At 37.3% G+C, this 23,914-nt stretch overlaps 1 protein-coding gene across 3 annotated transcripts in view; it reads right to left on the reverse strand.

Annotated features, from left to right (window-relative positions):
* GBE1 (1,4-alpha-glucan branching enzyme 1) overlaps positions 1 to 23,914 on the reverse strand; it is a 176,927-nt gene that overhangs the window by 85,157 nt on the left and 67,856 nt on the right. For all 3 annotated transcript variants that reach the window (XM_084284215.1, XM_084284214.1, XM_084284213.1), the window contains exons 4-7: positions 22,020 to 22,145; positions 20,492 to 20,627; positions 18,076 to 18,166; positions 17,397 to 17,606 (exon numbers count right to left, since the gene is read on the reverse strand). In XM_084284215.1, coding sequence (XP_084140341.1) covers positions 17,397 to 17,606; positions 18,076 to 18,166; positions 20,492 to 20,627; positions 22,020 to 22,145 — 563 coding nt within the window. The remainder of the gene's footprint in view (positions 1 to 17,396; positions 17,607 to 18,075; positions 18,167 to 20,491; positions 20,628 to 22,019; positions 22,146 to 23,914) is intronic.

Below are 23,914 nucleotides of genomic sequence, written 5' to 3' on the forward strand. Positions count from 1 at the left end.
ATAAGTGTTCAAAGCCTTTCCTTTTCTGTTTTCTTCTAGATCAATTGATCCCAGTCTTTTGTGTGAAGAACCCAACCGTGCCTCCTCAATCACACACTGTAGCCACAGCTGAGACATACTACTGAAACCTCTACCCAAGTCAAGGCAGGATTTTCAAGCTCATTCCCTCACTCATACAGGCAGAAAACAGTGTTGCAGGAAACAAAGCACTACCCTTTCTCTTCACTGGTGGTAAACATGGAAGTATCAGAATACCAGCTTAAAAATAAATGCACAAAAAAGTGTTTAAAGTCCTGCTGTTATGTCTGTATCTTCCAGGTGAAAATGCAGACTATTTTCATTTGAATTCAAGTGGAAACTTTGTTTTCTCTAATGCTAATGAATAGCAACAGAAATCTAGAAGCAAAGAAATGAAGTTGTTCACTCTGGTCTTATATAAGAAATTTAAGGCATCTCTTAATTACTACTGTACTCCATCATAGAATGGCTCAGGTTGGAAGGGACCTTAAAGACCATCCAGTTCCAACTACCCTACCATGGACAGGGATGTCACCCACAAGATCAGGTGGCCCAAGGCTTCACCCAATCTGATCTTGAACACCTACCTCCAGGGATGAAGCATCTACAACTTCTCTGGGCAACCTGTTCCAGTGCCTCACCATGCTCAGAGTAAAGAATTTCCTCCTAATTTTTTCCTTATTTTTATTTTATTTTTTTCTAAAACAGAACATTTTGAAAACTCCAAGAAAAACATTATAAAAGTTGAAATAAGTAGACAAGAACTCTGCCCTCAACTTTGAGAGAATCCCAACATTGAACAAACGTATAAATCAAGTACCCAGTTTTCCAAAATTAAGACCTTTGCAAAATTAAGACCATCCATCCAATCATATTCTGTGTGCAGACGACAATGAATCTTTGTTTCTACAGAAAGACTCAAGTTCATGTATTCCAGGAACACGCCAACAAAACCTTATACATTTACCATTCCACATCCATATGCTATTATTGTTTGGTGTTTTTAAGTAGGTAACTACCTTGAAAATCCAAAAATAAAAATATTTATCTTTTATTAATCTTTTTTTAATATAAGTTAACATTGCAACAACTTCATAAGGAATAATTATTTTTACATACAGAATTCTGAAAATGGGGTGATCTTTCCATTTTACCATCCTAGGACTTCCACCTGGCAGAAAGACTGAGTATGTACACATACTTCAGTCTAAAGGAGACTCTTGTTCACCCTTTATACTGGCGTCACCTAATGTAACGCACAGTTTAGATTACATCCTTTCTCAATTCCAGACTGTTATGCTCAGCATAAACAATTGCTCTGGATGCACTCCAAAATTCTCTTTTCATCATCACTCAGCTGTATGACAAACTTCATCATGAAGGGCAGAAGAGTTTATACAGCAAATGGTTTCCTTAAAGAGATTTCTACTGGAAGGCTCAGATGGTCTGAAGATTGTCTTACATCATCCTCACTACAGAACTCTAGAAGTGAATGCAGAGGTAAGCAGCCATCTGGTAAAACTAAGTGATGTATGCATCAGTTCCTATTATTTTTCAGTGAACACAAAATGCAAAGCTGTTGCATTTGCACTAAACAGAAAACAGCACAGACAATCTCAAACACAGGGTTCATATTAGATAGGAATCCATTTTTAAGCACACTGAAGTATTCCTCTATTTTGCCACACTTTTTAAAGCTATATTCCTCAGGAAGACAATTAAAGAAATTTTCTTAAACAGCGCCCATGGACTTAAGAGCTTGGAAATTTTGCTGTGTGCTTCACAAATACTTTCCCATGTAAGAAAACTGAAGAACGAGTGCATATTCAAAGGCACTCAATTAGTATTTCAGTTTCTTACTACACACTGCTGTTTAAGCTATATAATTTGTACTTCATGGAAATTAACACAAAAACAGTATGCAAATTTAGAATAAGTTGTTACAGTAGCAATTATTTGAACCGTCTTGTAGCAAAAATAGCTACCATGTACTTTTTATATTGATTCACAGTTGTACTTTGTTTTCTGTGATTCTATTCAAAAAAAATAACTATCAATTTAGAAAGATTGTGAAATGTTTCAAAAGCCACCAAATTTCTAAGTTCCACCAACAAACATATGAGAAAGATACTGTGTATTTAGCTGATTTCAATTAATCCACTGAAATTAGTTTTAAACTGTGACACTGGAAACCTCAGAAAGTGTCTCAAAAGTACTCAGGGTTACAATTAATGTTCTTACAGCAGCTATAGATGATTAAAAGCAGATGCTACTGCCTACAGCTTATTTGGAAGTCTGTTAAAAAAAAACAACAACAACAAAAAAAAACAACACTCCTCCACATCCCCAAAATTTTCAACTACTGTCGTTACATTTCCAAGCAACACAGAAACACAGAAGTAGAAACTCTCAAAAGCAAAGCAACAGTATCTTGTGATAGTTTTAATAAATATTAACCTATGCTGCTCAAATGTCTGAATAATATAGTAGAACTTGAACACTGATCTACTAGTATAATTAACACACTGGAAATATGTATTTATTTTTAACAGTAAAGTTTTCCATTAAATTCCTTGATTTTCAACTACAAAAAGAAAGTAACTGTTCCTGCTAGACTTATCTTCATCTTCTATTTCATACCATACATCATTGCAGCTATGTATTACTGATCCTGGCTTAAGAGGTAGCAGAATGATAGCAATTTTTGATTAAAATGTAAGTTCAGACTAGAAATTTCATAGCCTTGTGAAAACAAGTTCTGTTGTCTAAGCCAGGATCGAATACAAAGAAAACTAGAGCTAAGATTCTCAGAAATATTTTAGAAGTAAGTTTACCCTAGCCCATATTGACAGTTCAGCTCTACAGGCAAATGAGTTGCTCCCATCTTCCACTTAAAGACGTTCTTTCTCATCTTTTTTTTTTCTTTTTAATCAAATTGAGAGGATAATGGTGCTGCCTTATTAGCAACTGTAGATGTGACCTGCAAGTAGACAATTAATTTGTTTATTTGGTTTATAATATTTCATACTGTATTCTGTAGGTTACTAGCTTCTTTAACCAACGTTGGAAGTAGGCATTAGCAAGAGCAACCAACTTGTCGCTTTTAGCTATCTGCTTCCTGATAAACTTTCCATTTCCTTCTCACTTAACACAGTGAGAAAATAACTACCTTGGAATTTCTTATAACATAGTCAAAGTAGATTTTCATTTTTTCCAATGCCCATACCCAAGGTGTTGGCAAAGGAATCCTGCAAGCATTGATAACTTCGTTTTTAGTCTTCAGCAACTGCCTTTTGCTTCCTCTCAAAAATGCATTCATTTTGTAAACAGCCTTTGGGGTTGAGCATCAATTCCAGTCATAAGACCTCAACTACTAGTAAAACTTCAATTTAAATATTTATTTTTCATTTTACAAAAAAAGCAATATATAATTTCAGAGCTCAGGAAAATGAAAAAACTAAAAATCTTGAGTAATAAACATCAAACACTCAAAGTAAAAAGCGGGAGGGAAGACGAAAGAAAGTTTAAATCTTTTGGATTTTTTTTTTTCCATTTCTCCAGCCTTCAGCTGTTTCTATTTACTTAGATTCACTTTTTTTTTTTTTTTTTTTAACATGGAAAGCATCTAGGAATTTAATGTCAATAGCTGATTTTCAACAACAAAAGGAGTATTACCTATCCTTGTTCTCCTTAACATCAAATATGTTTGGCATATGTTTTAAAGTTGCTATTTCCTTCTTTTAAATACCGACTTCAAGGACTCATTTTTGAACTTCTAAGCTTAATCCATTTTAATCTCAAATTTAAAAAAAACACAAGCATATGTAGGTTTCCTTTGCATGAACAACTCTGGTTACCTTATTATGATTATTAATGATCCTGACTATTTACCATCATGACTAATTTGGTTTTGAAAAAGTGAAATAAAAACTTCAGTCTTTTCTTTCCTTTTTTTTTTTTTTTTTTTTTTTTTTTACCCCTCCTCTGGGGAAGAAAAGAAGGGGAGGAAAGGGAAGTGGAAATTCAGTACTGCTATCACTTTTTTCTGCAAAAGCGGGGCTTCACCCTACATTCACCCTATTATGAAGTGCTAAATTTCTACACTTTTTTTTTTTTTTTACATAAATCCTTCCTGCCAAGAACAGATAATCTAATGTGTTTGTTTAATTAGGAAAATGAGAAGTCATTACTTTCTTTACTTCTTTTAAAAGCAAAGAGAATAGGCAAGATAAGGATAGAGTACTCTTCTTTCCTGTGAAGCCCTTTGATATATTCACTCACTTAAATGGCCTCAGTACAGTCACTAAATAAAACATTATATATACAGAAAAACCACCTATTTTACTAAGTAAGTCTCCAGAGAACTTCAATATGAGCTCTTTTTTTTGACCATATTGATAAATATCCAACAGAACAAAATTACTTGAGCTCATAGCAATGACTTATTATACAGATGCGCTTTTTCAATCTTGTGTTTGTTTATATGTGTCTATCCTTTAACTAGATTTGATAGGACTATTTGCACAATAATTAGACTGAAGAGATCAAGGGGAGTACGGTTAATAGATTATTATTTGCACATTTCACTCACTCCCAACTAAACTCATTCTGTCAATCATAGTAAAATAAACTTTTGTGGTATGTACTATCTAAAGTAATAATGGTAATCTATGTGGTGAATAACTTATTTTGTTTCAAAATAACATTATACCAATTTTCAACCAATTAGCAGGGACTACAACACAGATATGTAGATATATTGAGTAAATAGCCTTCTTAAAGGAGAGATGATACAGGGAACCAGGAAAAACAGATGTTTGATTGCAATTCACATTGCAAACTATAAAAAACATCATAAAGCTACCATTTTACAAGGAACCATCAAAAACAAATACAAGGAAAAAAATTAGCCAAGCAAATTTAGCATCAAATGCTTTTTGACAAGTATTAAACTCTCTTTGCCGAACCAGGTTTAGAACAGTTCTCCCTGTTTTTTCAGGGGACAAAATTTTTATAGAACACTTCCCTTATTCATTGAGGCTCACTTTACATGAAACGCTATTTCAGCTCTTCAGGCCTGTCATGTAACCATATGGGCCAGAACAGAACCTAGAAGAAAAATCAGCGAACGCTACTCTCAGTTCATCTGTTACTACTCTAAGATCAGTGTGGAACCAATGAGTACTTTCTATACCTTTATTACAATTTCACTAATAGTTTTCTGAGCTTTGAGATGAGTTATCTCAATGACTAATGAAAGTAATTTTGGTACATAAATAACCATAGAGAGATCATCCTTATAAAGAATACTGCATGTCTCCCTAAATTTTAGGGGAGAACCACCAACGTAGTGCTATCTGAAACCAAATCTCATGCAACGGCTACAGCTAATTTGGAAGAACAAACAGCTACCACTTGAAGTACCATACTAGCTGCTCGTTTGGATGCTCTGACCTCCACCTTCAGTTTCTATCAACTTTTAGGAACAGGTACCTAGTCTTTATGTAAATCCATGAAACAGCATTCCTCAAGAAAAACAGCATTCATTTTAAGACTAAAAGTAATATAAGAGATTGACATGATTATTTGCAGGTCACTTTTGATCTTTAGTGATATCAATTGTCACGGCACCACTGAGTACTGCAGTGCCGGACATGCTGGAACTCCAGTACGAACTTGAATCAAAGGCAGCCAAGTGGTATGCCACAACTGGTATCACTAATGCACTTTTCTCCATCCCTCTATCAGCAGTGTGCAGGCCACAGTTTGCTTTCACTTGGAGGGGAGTCCAATATACTTGGAATCGGCTGCCCCAGGGGTGGAAACACAGCCCTACCATTTGCCATGGGCTGATCCAGTCTGCGCTGGAGCAGGGGAAAGCTCCTGAACACCTGCAGTACATCGATGACATTATTGTGTGGGGTGACACAGCAGAGGAAGTTTTCGAGAAAGGGAAGAAAATAGTCCAAATCCTTCTGAAGGCCGGTCTTGCCATAAAACAAAATAAAATCAAGGGACCTGCATGAGAGATCCAGTTTTTAGGAATAAAATGGCAAGATGGACGTCATCAAATCCCAATGGATGTGATCAACAAGATAACAGCTATGTCTCCGCCAACTAGCAAAAAACAAACACAAACTTTCCTAGGTGTTGTGGGGTTTTGGAGAATGCACATCCCAAATTACAGTCTGATTGTAAGCCCGCTCTACCAAGTAACCCGTAAGAAGAATGAGTTTGAATGGGGCCCTGAGCAACGACAAGCCTTTGAACAAATCAAGCAGGAAATAGTTCATGCAGTAGCCCTTGGGCCAGTTCGAACAGGATCAGATGTAAAGAATGTGCTCTACACTGCAGCTGGGGAGAACGGCCCCACCTGGAGCCTCTGGCAGAAAGAACCTGGGGAAACTCAAGGTAGACCCCTGGGCTTTTGGAGTTGGGGATACAGAGGGTCTGAGGCCCGCTACACTCCAACTGAAAAGGAGATACTGGCAGCATATGAAGGAGTTCGATCTGCTTCAGAGGTGGTCGGTACTGAAGCGCAGCTCCTCCTAGCACCCCGATTGCCGGTACTAGGCTGGATGTTCAAGGGAAGGGTCTCTTCTACGCATCATGCAACTGATGCTACATGGAGCAAGTGGATTGCACTAATTACTCAGCGGGCTCGAATAGGAAACCCCAGTCGCCCAGGAATATTGGAAGTGATTATGGACTGGCCAGAAGGTAAATACTTTGGGATATCATCAGAGGAGGAGGTGGGTCGTGCTGAAGAAGCCCCACTGTACAACCAGTTACCAGAAAATGAAAAGAAATATGCCCTGTTCACTGATGGGTCCTGTCGTATTGTGGGGAAGCATCGAAGATGGAAGGCTGCTGTATGGAGTCCTACACGACGAGTTGCAGAAGCTGCTGAGGGAGAAGGTGAATCGAGTCAGTTTGCAGAAGTGAAGGCCATTCAGCTGGCTTTAGACATTGCTGAACGAGAAAAATGGCCAGTTCTCTATCTCTACACCGATTCATGGATGGTAGCAAATGCCCTGTGGGGATGGTTACAGCAATGGAAGCAAAACAACTGGCAGCGTAGGGGCAAACCCATCTGGGCTGCTGCATTGTGGCAAGATATTGCTGCTCGGGTAGAGAACCTGGCTGTGAAAGTACGTCACGTAGATGCTCATGTGCCCAAGAATCGGGCTACTGAAGAACATCAGAACAACCAGCAGGTGGATCAGGCTGCTAAGATTGAAGTAGCTCAGGTGGACCTGGATTGGCAGCATAAAGGTGAATTATTTATAGCCCGATGGGCCCATGACACCTCAGGCCATCAAGGTAGAGATGGGCATACAGATGGGCTCGTGATCAAGGGGTGGACCTGACCATGGATGCCATAGCACAGGTTATTCATGACTGTGAAACATGTGCTGCAATCAAGCAAGCCAAACGGTCAAAGCCTCTTTGGTATGGAGGACGATGGCTGAAATATAAATATGGAGAGGCCTGGCAGATTGATTACATCACACTCCCTCAAACTCGCAATGGCAAGCGCCACGTACTTACAATGGTGGAAGCAACCACCGGATGGCTGGAAACATATCCTGTGCCTCATGCCACCGCCCGGAACACTACCCTGGGCCTTGAAAAGCAAGTCCTATGGCGACATGGTACCCCAGAAAGAATAGAGTCAGACAATGGAACTCATTTCCGAAACAACCTTATAGACACTTGGGCCAAAGAACATGGTATTGAGTGGGTGTATCACATCCCCTATCATGCACCAGCCTCTGGGAAAGTTGAACGATACAACGGACTGTTAAAGACTACATTGAAAGCAATGGGCGCTGGGACATTAAAAATTGGCATACGCATTTGGCAAAGGCCACCTGGTTAGTCAATACTGGGGGATCTGCCAACCGAGCTGGACCTGCCCAATTAAACCTGTTACATACTGTAGATGGGGATAAAGTTCCTGTAGTGCATGTAAGAAATATGCTGGGTAAAACAGTCTGGGCTACTCCTGCCTCAGGAAAAGGCAAACCTATTCATGAAGTTGCTTTTGCTCAGGGACCTGGATGCACTTGGTGGGTGATGCAAAAGAACGGAGAGGTCCGGTGTGTACCTCAAGGGGATTTAATACTGGGTGAGAATAGCCCATGAGTTGAATTGTATCATGTTAATTATTATATAATACTGTATGTCATCACTACCATGATTACTATATACCCTAGATGAAAGTAGCGATTAATTAGAATGTATGGGAAAAAATGTTACCAGAGCATGACATAAATGGTATGGAATAAGGGGTGGATAGATGTCCTGGTTTCAGTTTGAACAGAATTAATTTTCTTCCTAGTAGCTGGTAGAATGCTATTTTTTGGCTTAGGATGAGAAGAGTGCTGATAACACATCAATGTTTTAATTGTTGCAGAGCAGTGCTTATACTAAGCCAAGGATGTCTCAGCTTCTTGCTCTGTCCTGCCAATGGGCAGGCTGGGGGTGCAGCAAGAGCTGGAAGGGGACAGACCCAGGACAGGTGACCCAAACTAGCCAAAGGGGTATTCCATACCATCTGACGTCATGCTAAACAATATATAGGGGTGGCTAGCCAGGGGAGGGGGGCCGGACTGCTTGGGGTTAGGCTGGGCATTGGTCAGTGGGTGGTGAGCAATTGCATTGTTTGTTTTGTACACATTATTAGTAGTAGTACTATTATCATCATTATTGCTATTATTATTTTTATGTCTTAATAAACTGTCTTTATGTGAACTCACAGGCTTCGTTTTCCTATTTCTCTCCCCCATCCCAGAGAGGGAGGGGGAAGTGTGAGTGAACAGCTGTGTGGTGTTTAGCTGCCAACCGGGTTAAACCACAACATGGCCATAAATACACAATTGATTTTTGGAAAAGGTTTACCTTACATATAAAACTGCCAGTTGATTGTTTTCTACTTTCTAGATATGGTTCTTAATCATTTTATTCCATTATTATCCGTTTTGTCTCTCTTCCATGAGCTTTCAAAAACTGGATTTCAATTATCTGTATATTACACAATACATACATTGAGGTCAGAAAAAAATGGCAATTGCCTTAATGATCCTACTCTCCTTCCCTGCCATGAGAGGTAGCATGCCTTATCTTCCTTTAATGTGTAACTTCTTTGCATGCATCCCTATTTGGACCCCTCTTCATTTGTGGCATTTTCCTTATATACTCTCTAATCTCAAATCTATATAAACATCACCTTTTCACCACCCAGCAAAAGCTCCTATTCACAACAGTTACAGTGCACCTATTGAACTGCTCAATAACATGCTGCAGCAATAACATAAGAATGCTGTGAAAGCTGTCAATTTCAGTGCGGATTACTAAAAGCAAGATCATTATGACATTTAGACTGATGAGGAATGATTCTCTACAATGTCTTGAATTGATCTAATTTTAGACTAGATGATGATATTACTGAAATACCATAATTAAATTCAGGTAAGAGTAATTGTGCTATTCAAGATAAGAATGAATTCAACTGGCTACCAGTGGTGACCTGAATATTTTAAGATAGACCATCTGACAGTTTAGAACCATTGGCTGCAATTTTTCAGTCTTTGCTTTATGGTAATAAATCAATATACTGATATATAACTCTTCTTGTGCAGCTGCATTACAGAGACTTCATGTAGAGCTATGGTTGCTGCATTGCATGTTATTTTGGGAAACTGGATACTTTAAAGAAATTTACACATTCACACATTATTTTCTAAGTTGCAGAGCATCTCTGTATTTAAACTCTCCTACTCTGTCGTATCAGTACAGTACAGTGAAACAATTGCACTTCTAATATTTAATAATATTTCTAGTATTTTATTACTTTTGTTGATGTTCCCACTACTCATTTCCTTCAAGGAAGGCAATCTATTAATGAATGCTACAACTCCAATTATGTAATTTAAAGTGCCTTCTTGCTGACATCTACAATTATAACTAAAAGGAGTGGAAAACAAGGTAACATAAATGATTTTCACAAGCACGTTAAAGGTATAGAAGTTTTTGTAAAGTACTTTGGTGCCTTTATAGTCACCTTCATAAAGTTCAGTCTATCAGAAATAGAGTGCTAAGGACACATGCAGGCAGTTTTTCTTTTGCCAGCCAAATCCAATTCCAATGCTAATGTATACTATTGGGATCTGTAAATACACGACTTTCCTGTACTTAGTGAAGGTAGAGTAGTAGAAAACAAATTAAAGTCAACATAGCTGAAGGTTTTTACATCATGAAACAACTTACATTTCTGTTCCTATGGTAATTACCTTAGAATCAGTGTACAAAAAAAAAAAAAAATCAATCATTAAATGATTAAGAATCTGGCTCATTGACAACTGTTTCTGTATTAATTTTAATCTAGTTGGAATTATGATCAAAATATGTCCCCAAGGAATACACATTTGTGATAAACATGACCTGCCACTGGATGTCATTGCTACTGCATAAATCCAGCTATATCTGACTACATCCTCAAAAGTTGAGGAAGAGAATCATTCATTGGCTACACATACACTTTGGAGAATCCACTCTTTTGTATATGATACATCAAATCTCTTCTAATTTTCCCCTACATCTTTCCTTCTCCCCTCCCAACGAGCATGGGATCACTTGTGTCCCACAACCAGTATGGATTAAGCTTCTAAGCAAACATCTTAGTTGACAGAAAGTAGTAAAAGTGTCTTTAGAATAGAGCTATTCAAGGTAAGAAACACAGTTACAGACAAAGGATAATTGAAATAAAGATTGTTATTAGCTCAAGGGTCCAAAGAGGAAAAACAGTGAAAGGCACGGAACTGTAAAAGCAAAAAAGCAGGGAGTCTGGAGAGGATAACCCAAAAAGACTCCTCAGGTATCTTACGGAAGCTAGGAGTGTACTAGTAATCTTTAAACCCTATAGTTAACACACAAAAAGGACACAGTAGTAGGTTGCAGTTGAGCATAACCTCTTTTCACTTGTTAAGACACACATGAATAGTGACCCTGAGATGGACAGTAAGAACACCAGATTATCTGCGTTCCTTAACTCATTCTGATGTGCCAAGTTTCCTCAAGTGCATTAGGCAAGGAACCATAATCTTTAATACAGTAATATCCCTTAAAGCATTAGCGTTCTTCCAGGAAATCAACTCTTGCAAGCCATAGTGATGCTCCCACATAAGTCAACATATTTTAACTCCCACAGAAATCTGATATGTAGAAGAGCTCAACACTGAATTGTCGTCTACTTATGCCTGGAAGATTTCTCTGAACATTTAAGTTAAGAAAATTATTACTAACCAAACATTAATATCTGAAGGAACATTTGCCAAGTCATTCCACCTAATAACAACAACTCTGGTGACTAAAGATTGGGGCAGTTGGGAGCAAGAACAAAGTAAAATGGTCTTAGGTAAAGAACAGCTGTCTAAGCAAAAATTAAATACTGACCTTAACAGAGGTTGTGGAAAACGTTAGAAGGTCAACATGCCTTTAAGATCCTCAAGTGCAGTAAATTACTACTGAGACCAGTGGACATCTTTTCCCGTGAAATACTGTGCAGAGCTATACTAGATTTAAGCACGAGATGGCAGAAAGATCCACTGTCTCAGCATCCAAGCAGAAGCGTGATGCAAGGGAGCATCCAATATACCTGCATGAGGCTGGAACACAGGACACAGATCCTCCAGGTGACCCACACCATTCTGGAGATGCAGCTAGAGGACATGCACTCTAAAACAGAGCTAAATGTGTACTTGGGCAGCTGAATCACTCTCCAGGCAGCTATTCAACTTCTGCTGCACTGACAGCCGTTTAAAAGCTGTTTCTGAACTACAGTAGTATATAACCCACTTTAAGAGAAACTGTGGGGGAAGGAAAAAAAAAACAACAAAAAAAAACACCTAAAAACCAACAACCTGAACAACTTGAACTATAGTCTGCAGAATTCAGGAGCTGCTCTGTGAACAGCTCAGACGACTGAGCTGGAGAAGACAACTGGTTCGCCAGCAGGCGACCAGAATGTCATCTGCTGCCATGATATAAATTGCTGTGACTTGTGGGACACAGACTATATACTCTGAACCCTACCTATAGCATTTCAAAGCACATTTGAACATCACTTGATACCTACTATATAAAATTGAAGAAAATGAGATTTCTTGCATTACATGGCTTAGTTAAGCAAATTTCAGTTCCTCTACAACATTACAAGCCTTTATTCCCAAACTGGAGTAGTATTGCCAACAAATACAAGCTAGACAGAAGTTGTAGGTGGACAGGCCAAAGCATTCCCCACTAGCTATGATTTGGTGCCTGCAAAGAAGAACTGAAGCACAAGTACATAAAATTTCATCCAAAAATTTGCTCTTAAAAACAGAACCTCAAAAAAAGCCTTACGAGAGATTCTTGGGATGTCTGCTGGCCCCAGAACCTTGTAACTTGCTGATTAAATTGCTATGTTCAAGGAAGCAGCACTTACTAATTAAGAACAGGATTAAATCTAAACTCCAACTTTTGTGCCAACTTCTTCCCCTAGATTGAACAACAACTTAAAATTTTGGCTAAATATTCAGATGTCACAGAATTAATAAGAAAAAAAAATTAGAGCATCACACTATTTTTACCAAGTTTTATCATTTTCCTAGATATCTGTGTAAGATGAGCATTTATCTGGATACTTACTGTCCCTTAGAATTAGCTTAAGAAAGAGTAGAAGCTAACAAAACCTAATGAGAGAAGAAAACAGTCTAAAAAAAATGAAAATAATTCTCTCAGATCTTAACAAGCCAAGGAAGGGCAGCATCTTTTACAAGGAGAATGAAAGCAAATGGCAAACATCTTTGCTAGGTAATATCTTGTTCTTAATTCTTTTTAAATTGTTTTACCTGTTTTGTATTTTAGACACATTTGCTATGTGCAGATGAATTGATGAATGAATTTAAATCAAAACACAATCAGCTACTCTGGTTGTGATCCCACCTGGTCTACAGGGTCTATAGTGACACTTCTAATGAACTTGGCAGCTGGATAATGTTCAAATATGATTTGAGTAGGGAAGAAGTGAAACACTTAGCTTGTGTTATGTTAATTAAAAGCAGAATCCTTACTTAATATGCGTTTTGAGTGAGCTGTATCAAACAGGATCATAGAAGAAACAAGGTACTTAATTTACCACAGAATGAACTACACTGTGCCAAGTAAACTACAGGTCCAGAGCTTGTAGAGTCTCTTACCTTACAGCATTATCCTTTCCTGAATTCAGGGAGAGGAAAATCACATTTTAATATGAATCAGGACAAAGGATATAAAAAGCAATAATATTTTTCAAAACAGAAACTTAAAAGAAACCCCAATCCCCACTCACAGTTTGTGAGTTTGGGTTTTGGTTTGCTTTGGTTTAAGGGATACAAGAGTGGAAGAACAAGAGGGAATGGAAAGATAGATTCACAAAATTAACATGACTGAGGAAAAAACTGCCCAGCTCCAGATACTAGAAAAACTGGGGAAAAAATATCAAAATTATGAAAGTGGAGGTTTATTTTGGATTTTTTTTTTAAAGAAAAAATCAACAATACTTGTTTTCAAGAAAAGTTAAGCAGAAAATATTATTTTACCAATCCAGTTATTTTACTTCCAAGTTCTCTTTTCACTGAAATTGAGGTTTTATTTTCACATCATACCACCTTGAAAAGGATAATTTTTAAGTTATTTACAATTTACCAAAGTTCACTGTTTATGCAACACTTATATAAACATGGATTAAAAATACATTCTGCTTCTCATTACATGTTGTCACAAAGATTGCAATAAAAAACATGACATACTTTTATCTTCTTATATTACACTGTGGTGCTAGAGATGCAACATCTAGGTTGAATAGTTTTACTTTTAATAGCTTTGTTGTTGTTGCTTGTTTTGCCTTTTTTTTTTTTTTTTGCATGGATATAGATCTTTGCCACCTTCTGTTATGGTAAGCATTCACGTTCATGTTCCTAGACAATAGAATAATCATGCAAAGTATGTAAAACAGTGTTCTTTAAGTCTGGGCATTCAAAGAAAATATTAACAGACTAAACTGATAAAGCCATTGTTTCTTAATTTTCTTCATGGCAGATAATTAGTTTCTCTCAACTCCAGTGTAAACTGAGCATTCTTTGCATTTGATGTCTAAGGACCTGTAGATTTAACAGGTTTTCCCCACTACAGAAGAAAAGTGATACTATTCTGTATACTATTCAATAGACTGTGTTTGGTGTTATTTATTTTAGAATCATTTAGAACCATATAGGCTGGAAAAGACCTCTAAGATCATCAAGTCCAACTATTAACCTAGCACTGACAAGTCTACCACTAAGCCACATACTTAAGAACCACATCCATGCATCTTTTGAATACCTTCAGGGATGGTGACTTAATTACTTCCCTGGGCAACGTGTTCCAATGCCTCACAACCCTTCCAGTAAAGAAATTCTTCCTAATATCCAACCCAAACCTCCCCTGGCACAACTCGAGGCCTTTTCATCTTGTCCTATCATGTTGCTTGAAAGAAGAGACCAACCCCCACCCAGCTACAACCTCCTTAGAGGTAGCTGTAGAGAGCAATAAGGTCTCTGAACCTCCATTTCTCCAGGCTAAACAACCCCAGTTCCCTCAGCTGTTCCTCATAAGATTTGTTCTCTAGACCTTTCACCATCTTAGCTGCCCTTCTTTTGACACACTCCAGCACCTCAATGTACTTCTTTTAGTGAGGGGCCCAAACTGAACACATTATTCGAGGTACAGCCTCACCAGAGACAAGTACAGGGGGACAACCACTTCCCTAGTCCTACTGGATATATTATTTCTAATAAAAGCTAGTGTTGAAAAAAACCTGAGTCTACCTACTCCCCTCTTTCTGCTGACAGCTGCTCATTTAACATTTTTCTGGAATCTCTGAGCACGAAGAAACAATTGTTACACCTCCAGTGTTTCAGATAAAAGGACTAAAGAAAACCTTTAAGACTAAAACCAGTTTACTACACAGCATCCTATGCTTAAAGGTGAAGAAGGGACTTCCCTAAAAGTTTAAAACAGGAAAACTGAATTTGATGCATTTCACTAGAGGACAGGGGATAGAGAAAGAATGACATACAAGATCTTCAATAGGAAATACACTCAGAAGCTCTAGTCTACTGGTTTCTCATCTATTCTGTCTCCCTTATGGCTCTTGCAGTCTGATGTCTTCTCCAATCACATAATATAAGGAGTAATTATGCAGCAGTGCTCCTCCTCAACAAATATATGTATCATTAACTAAACATACCTGTGTAGGAAGTTCTTTTGCTCTGAATAGATGCTTAATATTGCCTAGTTCTACCTAAAAACTGTTTCCTACTTTGTTCATTTACATATCTTCCCAAACACTCAATAACATCACCACTTGCTTCACCAATAAGAACAAACAGCCTCTGCTTGGAATACAAAAAAGGTCCGTAACTGCATTCAATTAATTTCCTCACTGGATAAGTTTGTATCACCACACACTTGTTTGTTTATCCATAAGTACAAAATGTAATAAAATGTGAAGTATTATTGTATTATAATAAAGCTTTAGGGTTATCCAAAATGGAGTTTACTTGCACATGGATTCAAAGATTAATAGGAAGCAACCCAAAAAGGAAACGGTTATGTTTGGACAAACTACAATGCATATATTGCAATAATTAAAAGCACAATTCAAGAAGGCCGTCTGAATTCATTGTAAAATTATCCTAAATAAAAAAGGAAATTAATAACAGCTCATCCTATTAAGTAGTACAGTGCATAAGTCACATATTACACTGGTCACTCAGTTTAATTGAAATTGTGAGTTACTGTGCAAGAGCTTCCATTAAAAAGTTGACCTATGCTATGTAACATTACTTCTGCAAGAGTGACCTTCTTAAACACTTACAGTCCCCATTAGTTATGAAACTGTCAGCCAAGAGCATAGCCTATGAGTACAATATAAAAAGAGTGTTTTTTTTTTTTTTTTTTTTGGCAACTACCAGAACCTACAGAATTCTGATCCAAGGTTTAAGGACATCTGCAACATAACAATATCTAGTTAATGGCAATTCAAGGAAAGCAAGGAAGAGAAAACACGAAAAAAAAACACAACTGTAAATTGAACTTGCAAGCACACATACCCTAATAAGAAACAGATTAACAATAGAGCAGAACTCTTAAATTGCTGACTGATGAGCCACTGAAGGAACTACTCAAGCATAACCTTGAAGAGGTTAAACCACAATTTTGTGATTGATAAAATAAGAAAACCAAATTATCATGCATCTCAAGAGGATGCAAAGAAAGCAAATTTATTATGGAATAAGAGGTCTGTTGAACTATATAAAATGTATTGAGAAGTGTTTTAAGGAGATTGTGGGATTGCATCAAACTTATTGCGGGATGTTTAGGGGAAGAATCAAAGCCAAGTAAAGGCTAAAATCAAGGTGGTTCAGGGAAGAAGTTGAAAAAAAAATGGAGACAAAAGCTAGCTACTTGTCATCCCCCCTACCTCCACCTATCACTATGTAAAACAACTAAATATTCAGCATACAAGTTCCCACCCAGTACCTCAATGGTACACAAACTAGATGCTAATAGTCACCTAGCATTAATGTGTTGGCACACAGTACATTTATACTAGCAAATTAAGTGTGCCTGGACTAGGTCTCTAGACCTGAGACATACTGCTCAGAACAGACTCTACATGTAATTTCTTTAGACTCCAAACCAAGATGTCTGCAAGCAATCTGCCTACTCTACTGAAAATGACCTCTGCTCTGTATTAACTGTTGATCCATCTCTGTAAAGTTTTGGAATAGAGCTACTTGGCCTGGGCCAAAACCTTTAATGCATTTCAACAGTCCAACAGTTTGACAATAGATTTACAGAGATTACAAGTTTTATTCAGTTTTTCTTATTCTTATATTTTATACATATATATTCTACTTAAATATGCATTTATAATTAAATATATAGTATATATATGCAGAATTATTCAGTATATACTTATAGACAGGTAGTCATTTCTCTATATATTAACAAATAATTGAATATATTTAAAATATATAAAATTACTACATATAATTGTTTGCATATTAAAAATATATACCTGCAAAATGTTGTTCACATATAGTCATAGATAACAGATTAACAACAAAAATTGAATGCATTTTATCTTAGTTTTTAAATATTTATCAAAATAGGTGAATTTAACTCAGCATATTGTAACTGTTAAGCAATCCAAATGACTTTTTTTTCCGATTTGGCAAGTAGTGCAGCTTTAATGTAACTTGTAAGAGGTAATTATCATTTAAACACTTGAAATGACATTGCATACTTACTTTGAATAATCGAAGAGCCTGCTGTCCCAGAGCTGATGAGTTCCTTTAGGACCGGAATGGAAGAAACAAGAATCTGTACCATCAAATTTGTTGAGACCATCTTCGGAGTTTTTTGATGCATGGCTGTGCACGACATCCAGCAGAACAGTGATACCCATTGAGTGAGCAACATCAATCATTTCCTTCAGATCATCTGGAGTTCCGTAACGGCTATCAGCATGAAAAAGCAATGTGTTGTAAGGGGTGCAATCTGAACTTAAGCCAAAAATACTTACCATTACTAACAGTAAAAACACAAATGTCACCAGTTCATCACCTAGTTTCCAATCATATATAGTGTTTTTTTTTTTCACCCTCTGAAGTAGTAATTATTGATTAAAACCGACATTTTTTTATTTTTTTTAATTATAAAATACATTTGTGCATGCAGCTGAAGCTGGATTAGCTGGAATATACCGTGACAGCTAAAGTTATAGCTTTGGTTTGTATGATATACAAAGTGATTCACAGAACAGGTGATCACTGCCAAATTGATTTCAGACTTAAGAGGAAGCTATAAGCAAATACTTAAGCCTGTACTTTCCATTAAACTACTACTTGCAAATAAACGCAGGCACAGATTTCAACAGGTGGGGAGTAAGGTAAAGTACAAAAGAGATGCTGAAGTACTTATACCTACCTTGATGCTGCAAAGAAGCTTGTGACCTGGTAACCAAAACTGGCATAGTATGCATGTTCCATAATAGCCATCAGCTGAACACAGTTATAGCCTATAGAAACATAAGACAAAAAACAAACACACCCCTAGTGTTAAAGATAATTTTAAAAAGGATTTGACTCCTGTAACTTACTAATTCCTTCTCTTATTTTGTTTGGTTTAACTGTAACGCATAATCAGCACCTAACTAGAGATTCAGTTTCTCTCAAGAGGTAGTTCTACCTAGTAGTTTACACTTGCATTACTTTCCATTAAAAATGGAAAGTTCTATCTTTAAGTGATCTATGTATCACTAGAACTGAGAGATGAAATGCATCTAAAAATGAGTGTTATGCAAATATTATCTTAACTTGACTTCAGAATACAAATATAATCTTAATTTGACTATGCGCATCTGTTCACTTTTGATACTTGCAGCATTGATCATGGGGTGGGAGGAATGCACTATACCTTATTCCTCGTAATAGTCTTAGTCTTACCACTCACAAAAAGTTTAATGATTATATGCCCCCTCTATAATAATCTTTCAAAAGAAAGATGAGACAGAAGTAATGCACTTTTGTTCTGAGTTTACCAAAGAACCAAGACAATACAGGAGTGTAGCAGTCAGTGTCCCTTGTATTACTCAAAGTGTTTCAGTGAAGTATTAAGGGAGAGAATCTAAAGGGGAAAATAACATACTAACAATGGAACTACTTACTATACTTTTGAACCAAGATATCTTTAGTGCCAGCAAATAAGCGCTGCAGCTAGTCTGTTGAGACACCCACAACCGCATCACTTCTCTTTATTAGTTTAACCAAAATCTTCACTTCATTCTATAGTGTAAGCCAGATACTTCTGTTATTGGCTTTGTTTTCAACTTTCACACCCATAAACAAGTTATCAGTAGATGGCATGAGCTCGGCAGTTTGTCAGATGCATCGATTTTATAATTCAAGCTCACTGTATTTATTTACAGCATTTCTGAAAATAATTGCACTGAATCTCATTTTTACTATTTTGCAATTTTAATGCATATATTTCTACAAGTTATTAATATCTCAGCTTTTTTGAAATACTGATGTCTTTAAGCTCAGGTAACAAGATATTTCAAAATTGAATCAAATATCCCTTAAAAACTTTTCCTAAAAAAGAAATACAATTCCCACAGACTTTGCTCACTTAAAATAAGAGCAACAGCCATCATGTTCTGCATTTAGTATTTAGTATTCCTTTTATTTAGTGGTATATCAGCCTTTTAATGACATTTCTCCTCCCCAAAGAACAACCTGTATGTAAAGCAGAAAGATGCCATAGTTCTGGTAAACCTATTAACCTCCTGGAAAGAAGAAAATATCTTGACAGCAGTGAAAGAAACATACATGTAGATATTTAACGGATAATCCAAATGTATTTTGTGAGGGCCTCTATATGTGCATACTCACTCATCCCTACCTACAAAGTCAACTTTATTGAGAGGTAAAAAAACATGCTTTGTGCAACACTGACACAACAAGTAACCCTACAAGAAAGACATATAGTTTCTACAGGCACTCTGATAAGTAAAAATCAAACAACCAATAAGCACAGCCACCATGCATGGAGATATCAGCTATGCATGTCAACCTTTGACATTTCAGTGCAATAAAACATATTTCATCACAGGAAATAAAAGTTAACAAGTTCTAATATTGTCCATTACATAAACAGTGAGAAGACAATGCAAGAATTTAAAAATAAAAATGAGAAAAATCACTAGACAGATTGAGATGAACAGTTTGCTATGCTTCTTGATTTAATCATGCCAGCCACTTCATGTATGCCCTCCAATATACTAGAAGTTCTTTTCTAAGAGAGGATTTCTCATGTTTAAAGTTAACATGTTCTGACACTTCAAAGCAACTGTTAAGCAATAGAAAAAAAATGATTAGCACACTTTTTCTGTCAAACAAAAGGACAATCCTTTCTATCCACATATATTTTGTTGTCTTCTCTAAAAAGCAAGATGTAGATTAGTAAACCAATTAAGAACACTGTATTTTCCCAAAGACTATCACACAACAGATCTGTTTTCAAGTGGAAAGCAAGCCATGCTGAAAGCAAATTGCCCTCCAATTTTTATCTAGGCCTTTAGAACCACATTTTACTTTAAAATCTGTTGATTAGATTTTGTTTCATATTTTACTTCAGTCTGCATTTATTTTTCACAGATTTCACTTTATTTTTGCTGCCTAAAGAATCTATTTTTGCATTTTCATTTGAAAATGCAAAAAAAAAAAACAAAAAAACAAAACACACAACAACACAACTAATAGACACTTGATAATTACATTTTCTAATAAGAGCACAGGCACATTAAAAAAAGATCTCTGCAAGTATCTGTGTTATTACTTACCAAGATCCTTTATTCTAGGTAGTACGTTGAATGTGAAGTTTTTATAAGAAGCTATTTTCCCTTCTGGGGAAGCAATTCCCACATGAGATTCATAGATTCTTAGGCTTTTTAATCTCTCAGGGGAACGATACTTACGCTATAAAGAAAAAAAAGCAGTTGTCATTAGGATGCAACAGGATGCAAGGGTTTACACTTAGTTATTTTTCAAAACAAAATTCTTTCAAGAAGAAACTAAGAAAAGCTAATTCTCAAAACACATTTCCCTCCCCCCGCCCCAAGATTTTTATTCCTCCCTCTCCCAATTTAAAAAAAATATATATATTTTTTTCTATTTGTCATTTCAATATTTAAGTGAGATTGACAAGTTAAAACAAAATCAGTTAAAACAAACACATATATATGTCAACAGTAAGCAAGTTATAGGAGACAGTATGAAGAACATAAAGTTCTGGTTAAGGTTTGTTACCTGTATTTTACTTTCACTGGGCACCTCCGTACTTGTAAAACGAATCGAATCCTTTTATCTGATATAACTCAGTAAGGGCTTGCTGCACCCTAAATGTTCTTGCCTCCTCTGGGTCATAAAAACTGCTGCATTTCTAGTTCTTTCTCAATTACTCTTCCTATAGAGGATCTAGTAGTCACAGAGCATTACAGAAGCAGGGTAGGTCACTTAATTCATACGGACTATACATCTAAATATATAAATATGTAACTTATATATAAATATGTAAGTTAGTGTAGATTATGCAATGTTTGCTTTTTTTGTTTTGTTTTTAAAGAGATTTTACATACGAGTTACCCTGGCAAGCAGATACTTCATCATTTGAAGTGGGTGCTAAAACCCAACTCAAAAGTCAGCAATATCTCACAAAGAATGCCCTGCGTATTGTTATTTGGGAGGGGGGGGGGGGGGGTGAACTATAATAACATGCCAGTCTGAAGTTCTGAATGTTTTCCTAGGGTATTCCTCACATACCACATAAGGTGTTGTCAATCCTGCCCATCACTTGCAACACTGCATGAAAAGATGGATTTAAAATCTGTAAGAGGATTTTCCTGATACGAAAAAAACATAATTATACCAGAGCACAAACACTTTACTTTTAATGACTATTTCTTACTTCATACAGTGTTGACTTCTTACTGGAGCTGAACTTTGTACTTGTAGGTAATTAGTTCTAAACCCGGGTCCCTCTGCTGGATCAGGGAAGGACCATGACCACCTAGCCTTGGAATACCCATTGAATTTGTCCAGTATGTGGAAAAGTAATACCATTTTAATAGATTGATTTTTTTTTTTTTTTAACGTATATGTTCAATGGAAGACTGGAAAAGTAGCTCAAACATCCATCATTAATTTGTTTCTGACAGTCTTGACCATAAACCCTTCATTTCTCAGGTGGTTATTCTAACTAGTATATTAACTCTCTTTTTGTGGAAAGCCTATTTTTTTTCCAAATAAGAATACAAAGAGGTTGGGATACACATTTTCATACACCTTTTGAAAACAGTATTTAAGCCTTACTATATATGATTGTGGTGGATTCCAGTGTACCCAGTCATAATTCACTTTATCTTGATCACGGACTACATATCTTGCCCAAGGTGAAATACGATAGAGGAGTTCGCCATTTTGAGCACGAATCACCACCTATAAAACAACCATAATGTACCAATGCAGTCAAATATAATTCATGCAACATCCACTATGTAAACCATAGAAGAGAATTAAATAGTATGCTACACAGAAGTTTAAATTAAAGAACACACAAATACATCATGCTAGTTAAGACAAAAAAGAATAACCCTATTCACAGGCAAGATTTGTAAAGGAATAACAAACCAGGCATGTCAGAAATGATGTTCACAAGCACAAGCTAAAAGGTGAGGATAAGCTCACCTTTATAATATATGTAAACTATACATATGATATATGTAAGCATATAAGACATATGTAAGCTTCACATAAATAATGGGAAAAAGAGCCTTCCCTTACCAATAGGTTCCCTGACTTCCTCTGTCATCACTGTTACACCAACATATTCTTATAAATTTAAAAAGACATGCAGTATAACCAAGATGAGAACCTTGATTTGTTTACTTGGCTAACAATCTAGTAAAGCAATTTTAGAATCATAGAATCATAGAATATCCTGAGTTGGAAGGGACCCTTAAGGATCATCAAGTCCAACTCTTGACACCGCACAGGTCTACCCAAAAGTTCAGACCATGTGACTAAGTGCACAGTCCAATCTCTTCTTAAATTTAGACAGGCTCGGTGCAGTGACCACTTCCCTGGGGAGCCTGTTCCAGTGTGCAACCACCCTCTCTGTGAAGAACCCCCTCCTGATGTCAAGCCTAAATTTCCCCTGCCTCAGCTTAACCCCGTTCCCGCGGGTCCTGTCACTAGTGTTAATGGAGAAAAGGTCTCCTGCCTCTCGACACCCCCTTACGAGGAAGTTGTAGACTGCAATGAGGTCTCCCCTCAGCCTCCTCTTCTCCAGGCTGAACAGGCCCAGTGACCTCAGCCGTTCCTCGTACGTCTTCCCCTCCAGGCCTTTCACCATCTTCGTAGTCCTCCTCTGGACACTTTCCAACAGTTTCATGTCCTTTTTATACTGTGGTGCCCAGAACTGCACACAGTACTCGAGGTGAGGCCGCACCAGCGCAGAGTAGAGCGGGACAATCACCTCCCTTGACCTACTAGCGATGCCGTGCTTGATGCACCCCAGGACACTGTTGGCCCTCCTGGCTGCCAGGGCACACTGCTGGCTCATATTCAACTTGTTGTCTACCACGACCCCCAGATCCCTCTCTTCTAGGCTGCTCTCCAGCGTCTCATCGCCCAGTCTGTACGTGCAGCCAGGGTTTCCCCGTCCCAGGTGCAGGACCCGGCACTTGCTCTTATTGAACTTCATGCGGTTGGTGATCGCCCAGCTCTCCAACCTGTCCAGATCCCTCTGCAAGGCCTTTCCACCCTCATTTGAGTCCACAATTCCTCCAAGTTTGGTGTCATCAGCAAACTTGCTCAAAATACCTTCTATTCCTACATCCAGATCGTTTATAAAAATATTGAAAAGTACCGGCCCTAAAATGGAGCCTTGAGGGACCCCACTGGTGACCGCCCGCCAGCCTGACGCAGCCCCATTTACCATAACCCTTTGGGCCCTGCCCGTTAGCCAATTGCTCACCCATCGTATGATGTTTTTATTTAGCTGTATGGTGGACATTTTGTCCAGTAGGATCCTATGGGAAACCGTGTCAAAAGCCTTGCTGAAGTCCAAAAAAATCACATCAGCTGGTTTCCCTTGGTCCACCATACGGGTGATATTATCATAAAAGGAAATCAGGTTAGTTAGGCAGGACCTACCCTTCACAAACCCATGCTGGCTGGGACCAATGACTGCTTTGTCCCCCAGG

The sequence above is a fragment of the Netta rufina genome (genome assembly GCF_964035555.1).
Source record: "Netta rufina genome assembly, chromosome: 1".
In the NCBI taxonomy this organism is placed as follows: domain Eukaryota; kingdom Metazoa; phylum Chordata; class Aves; order Anseriformes; family Anatidae; genus Netta; species Netta rufina.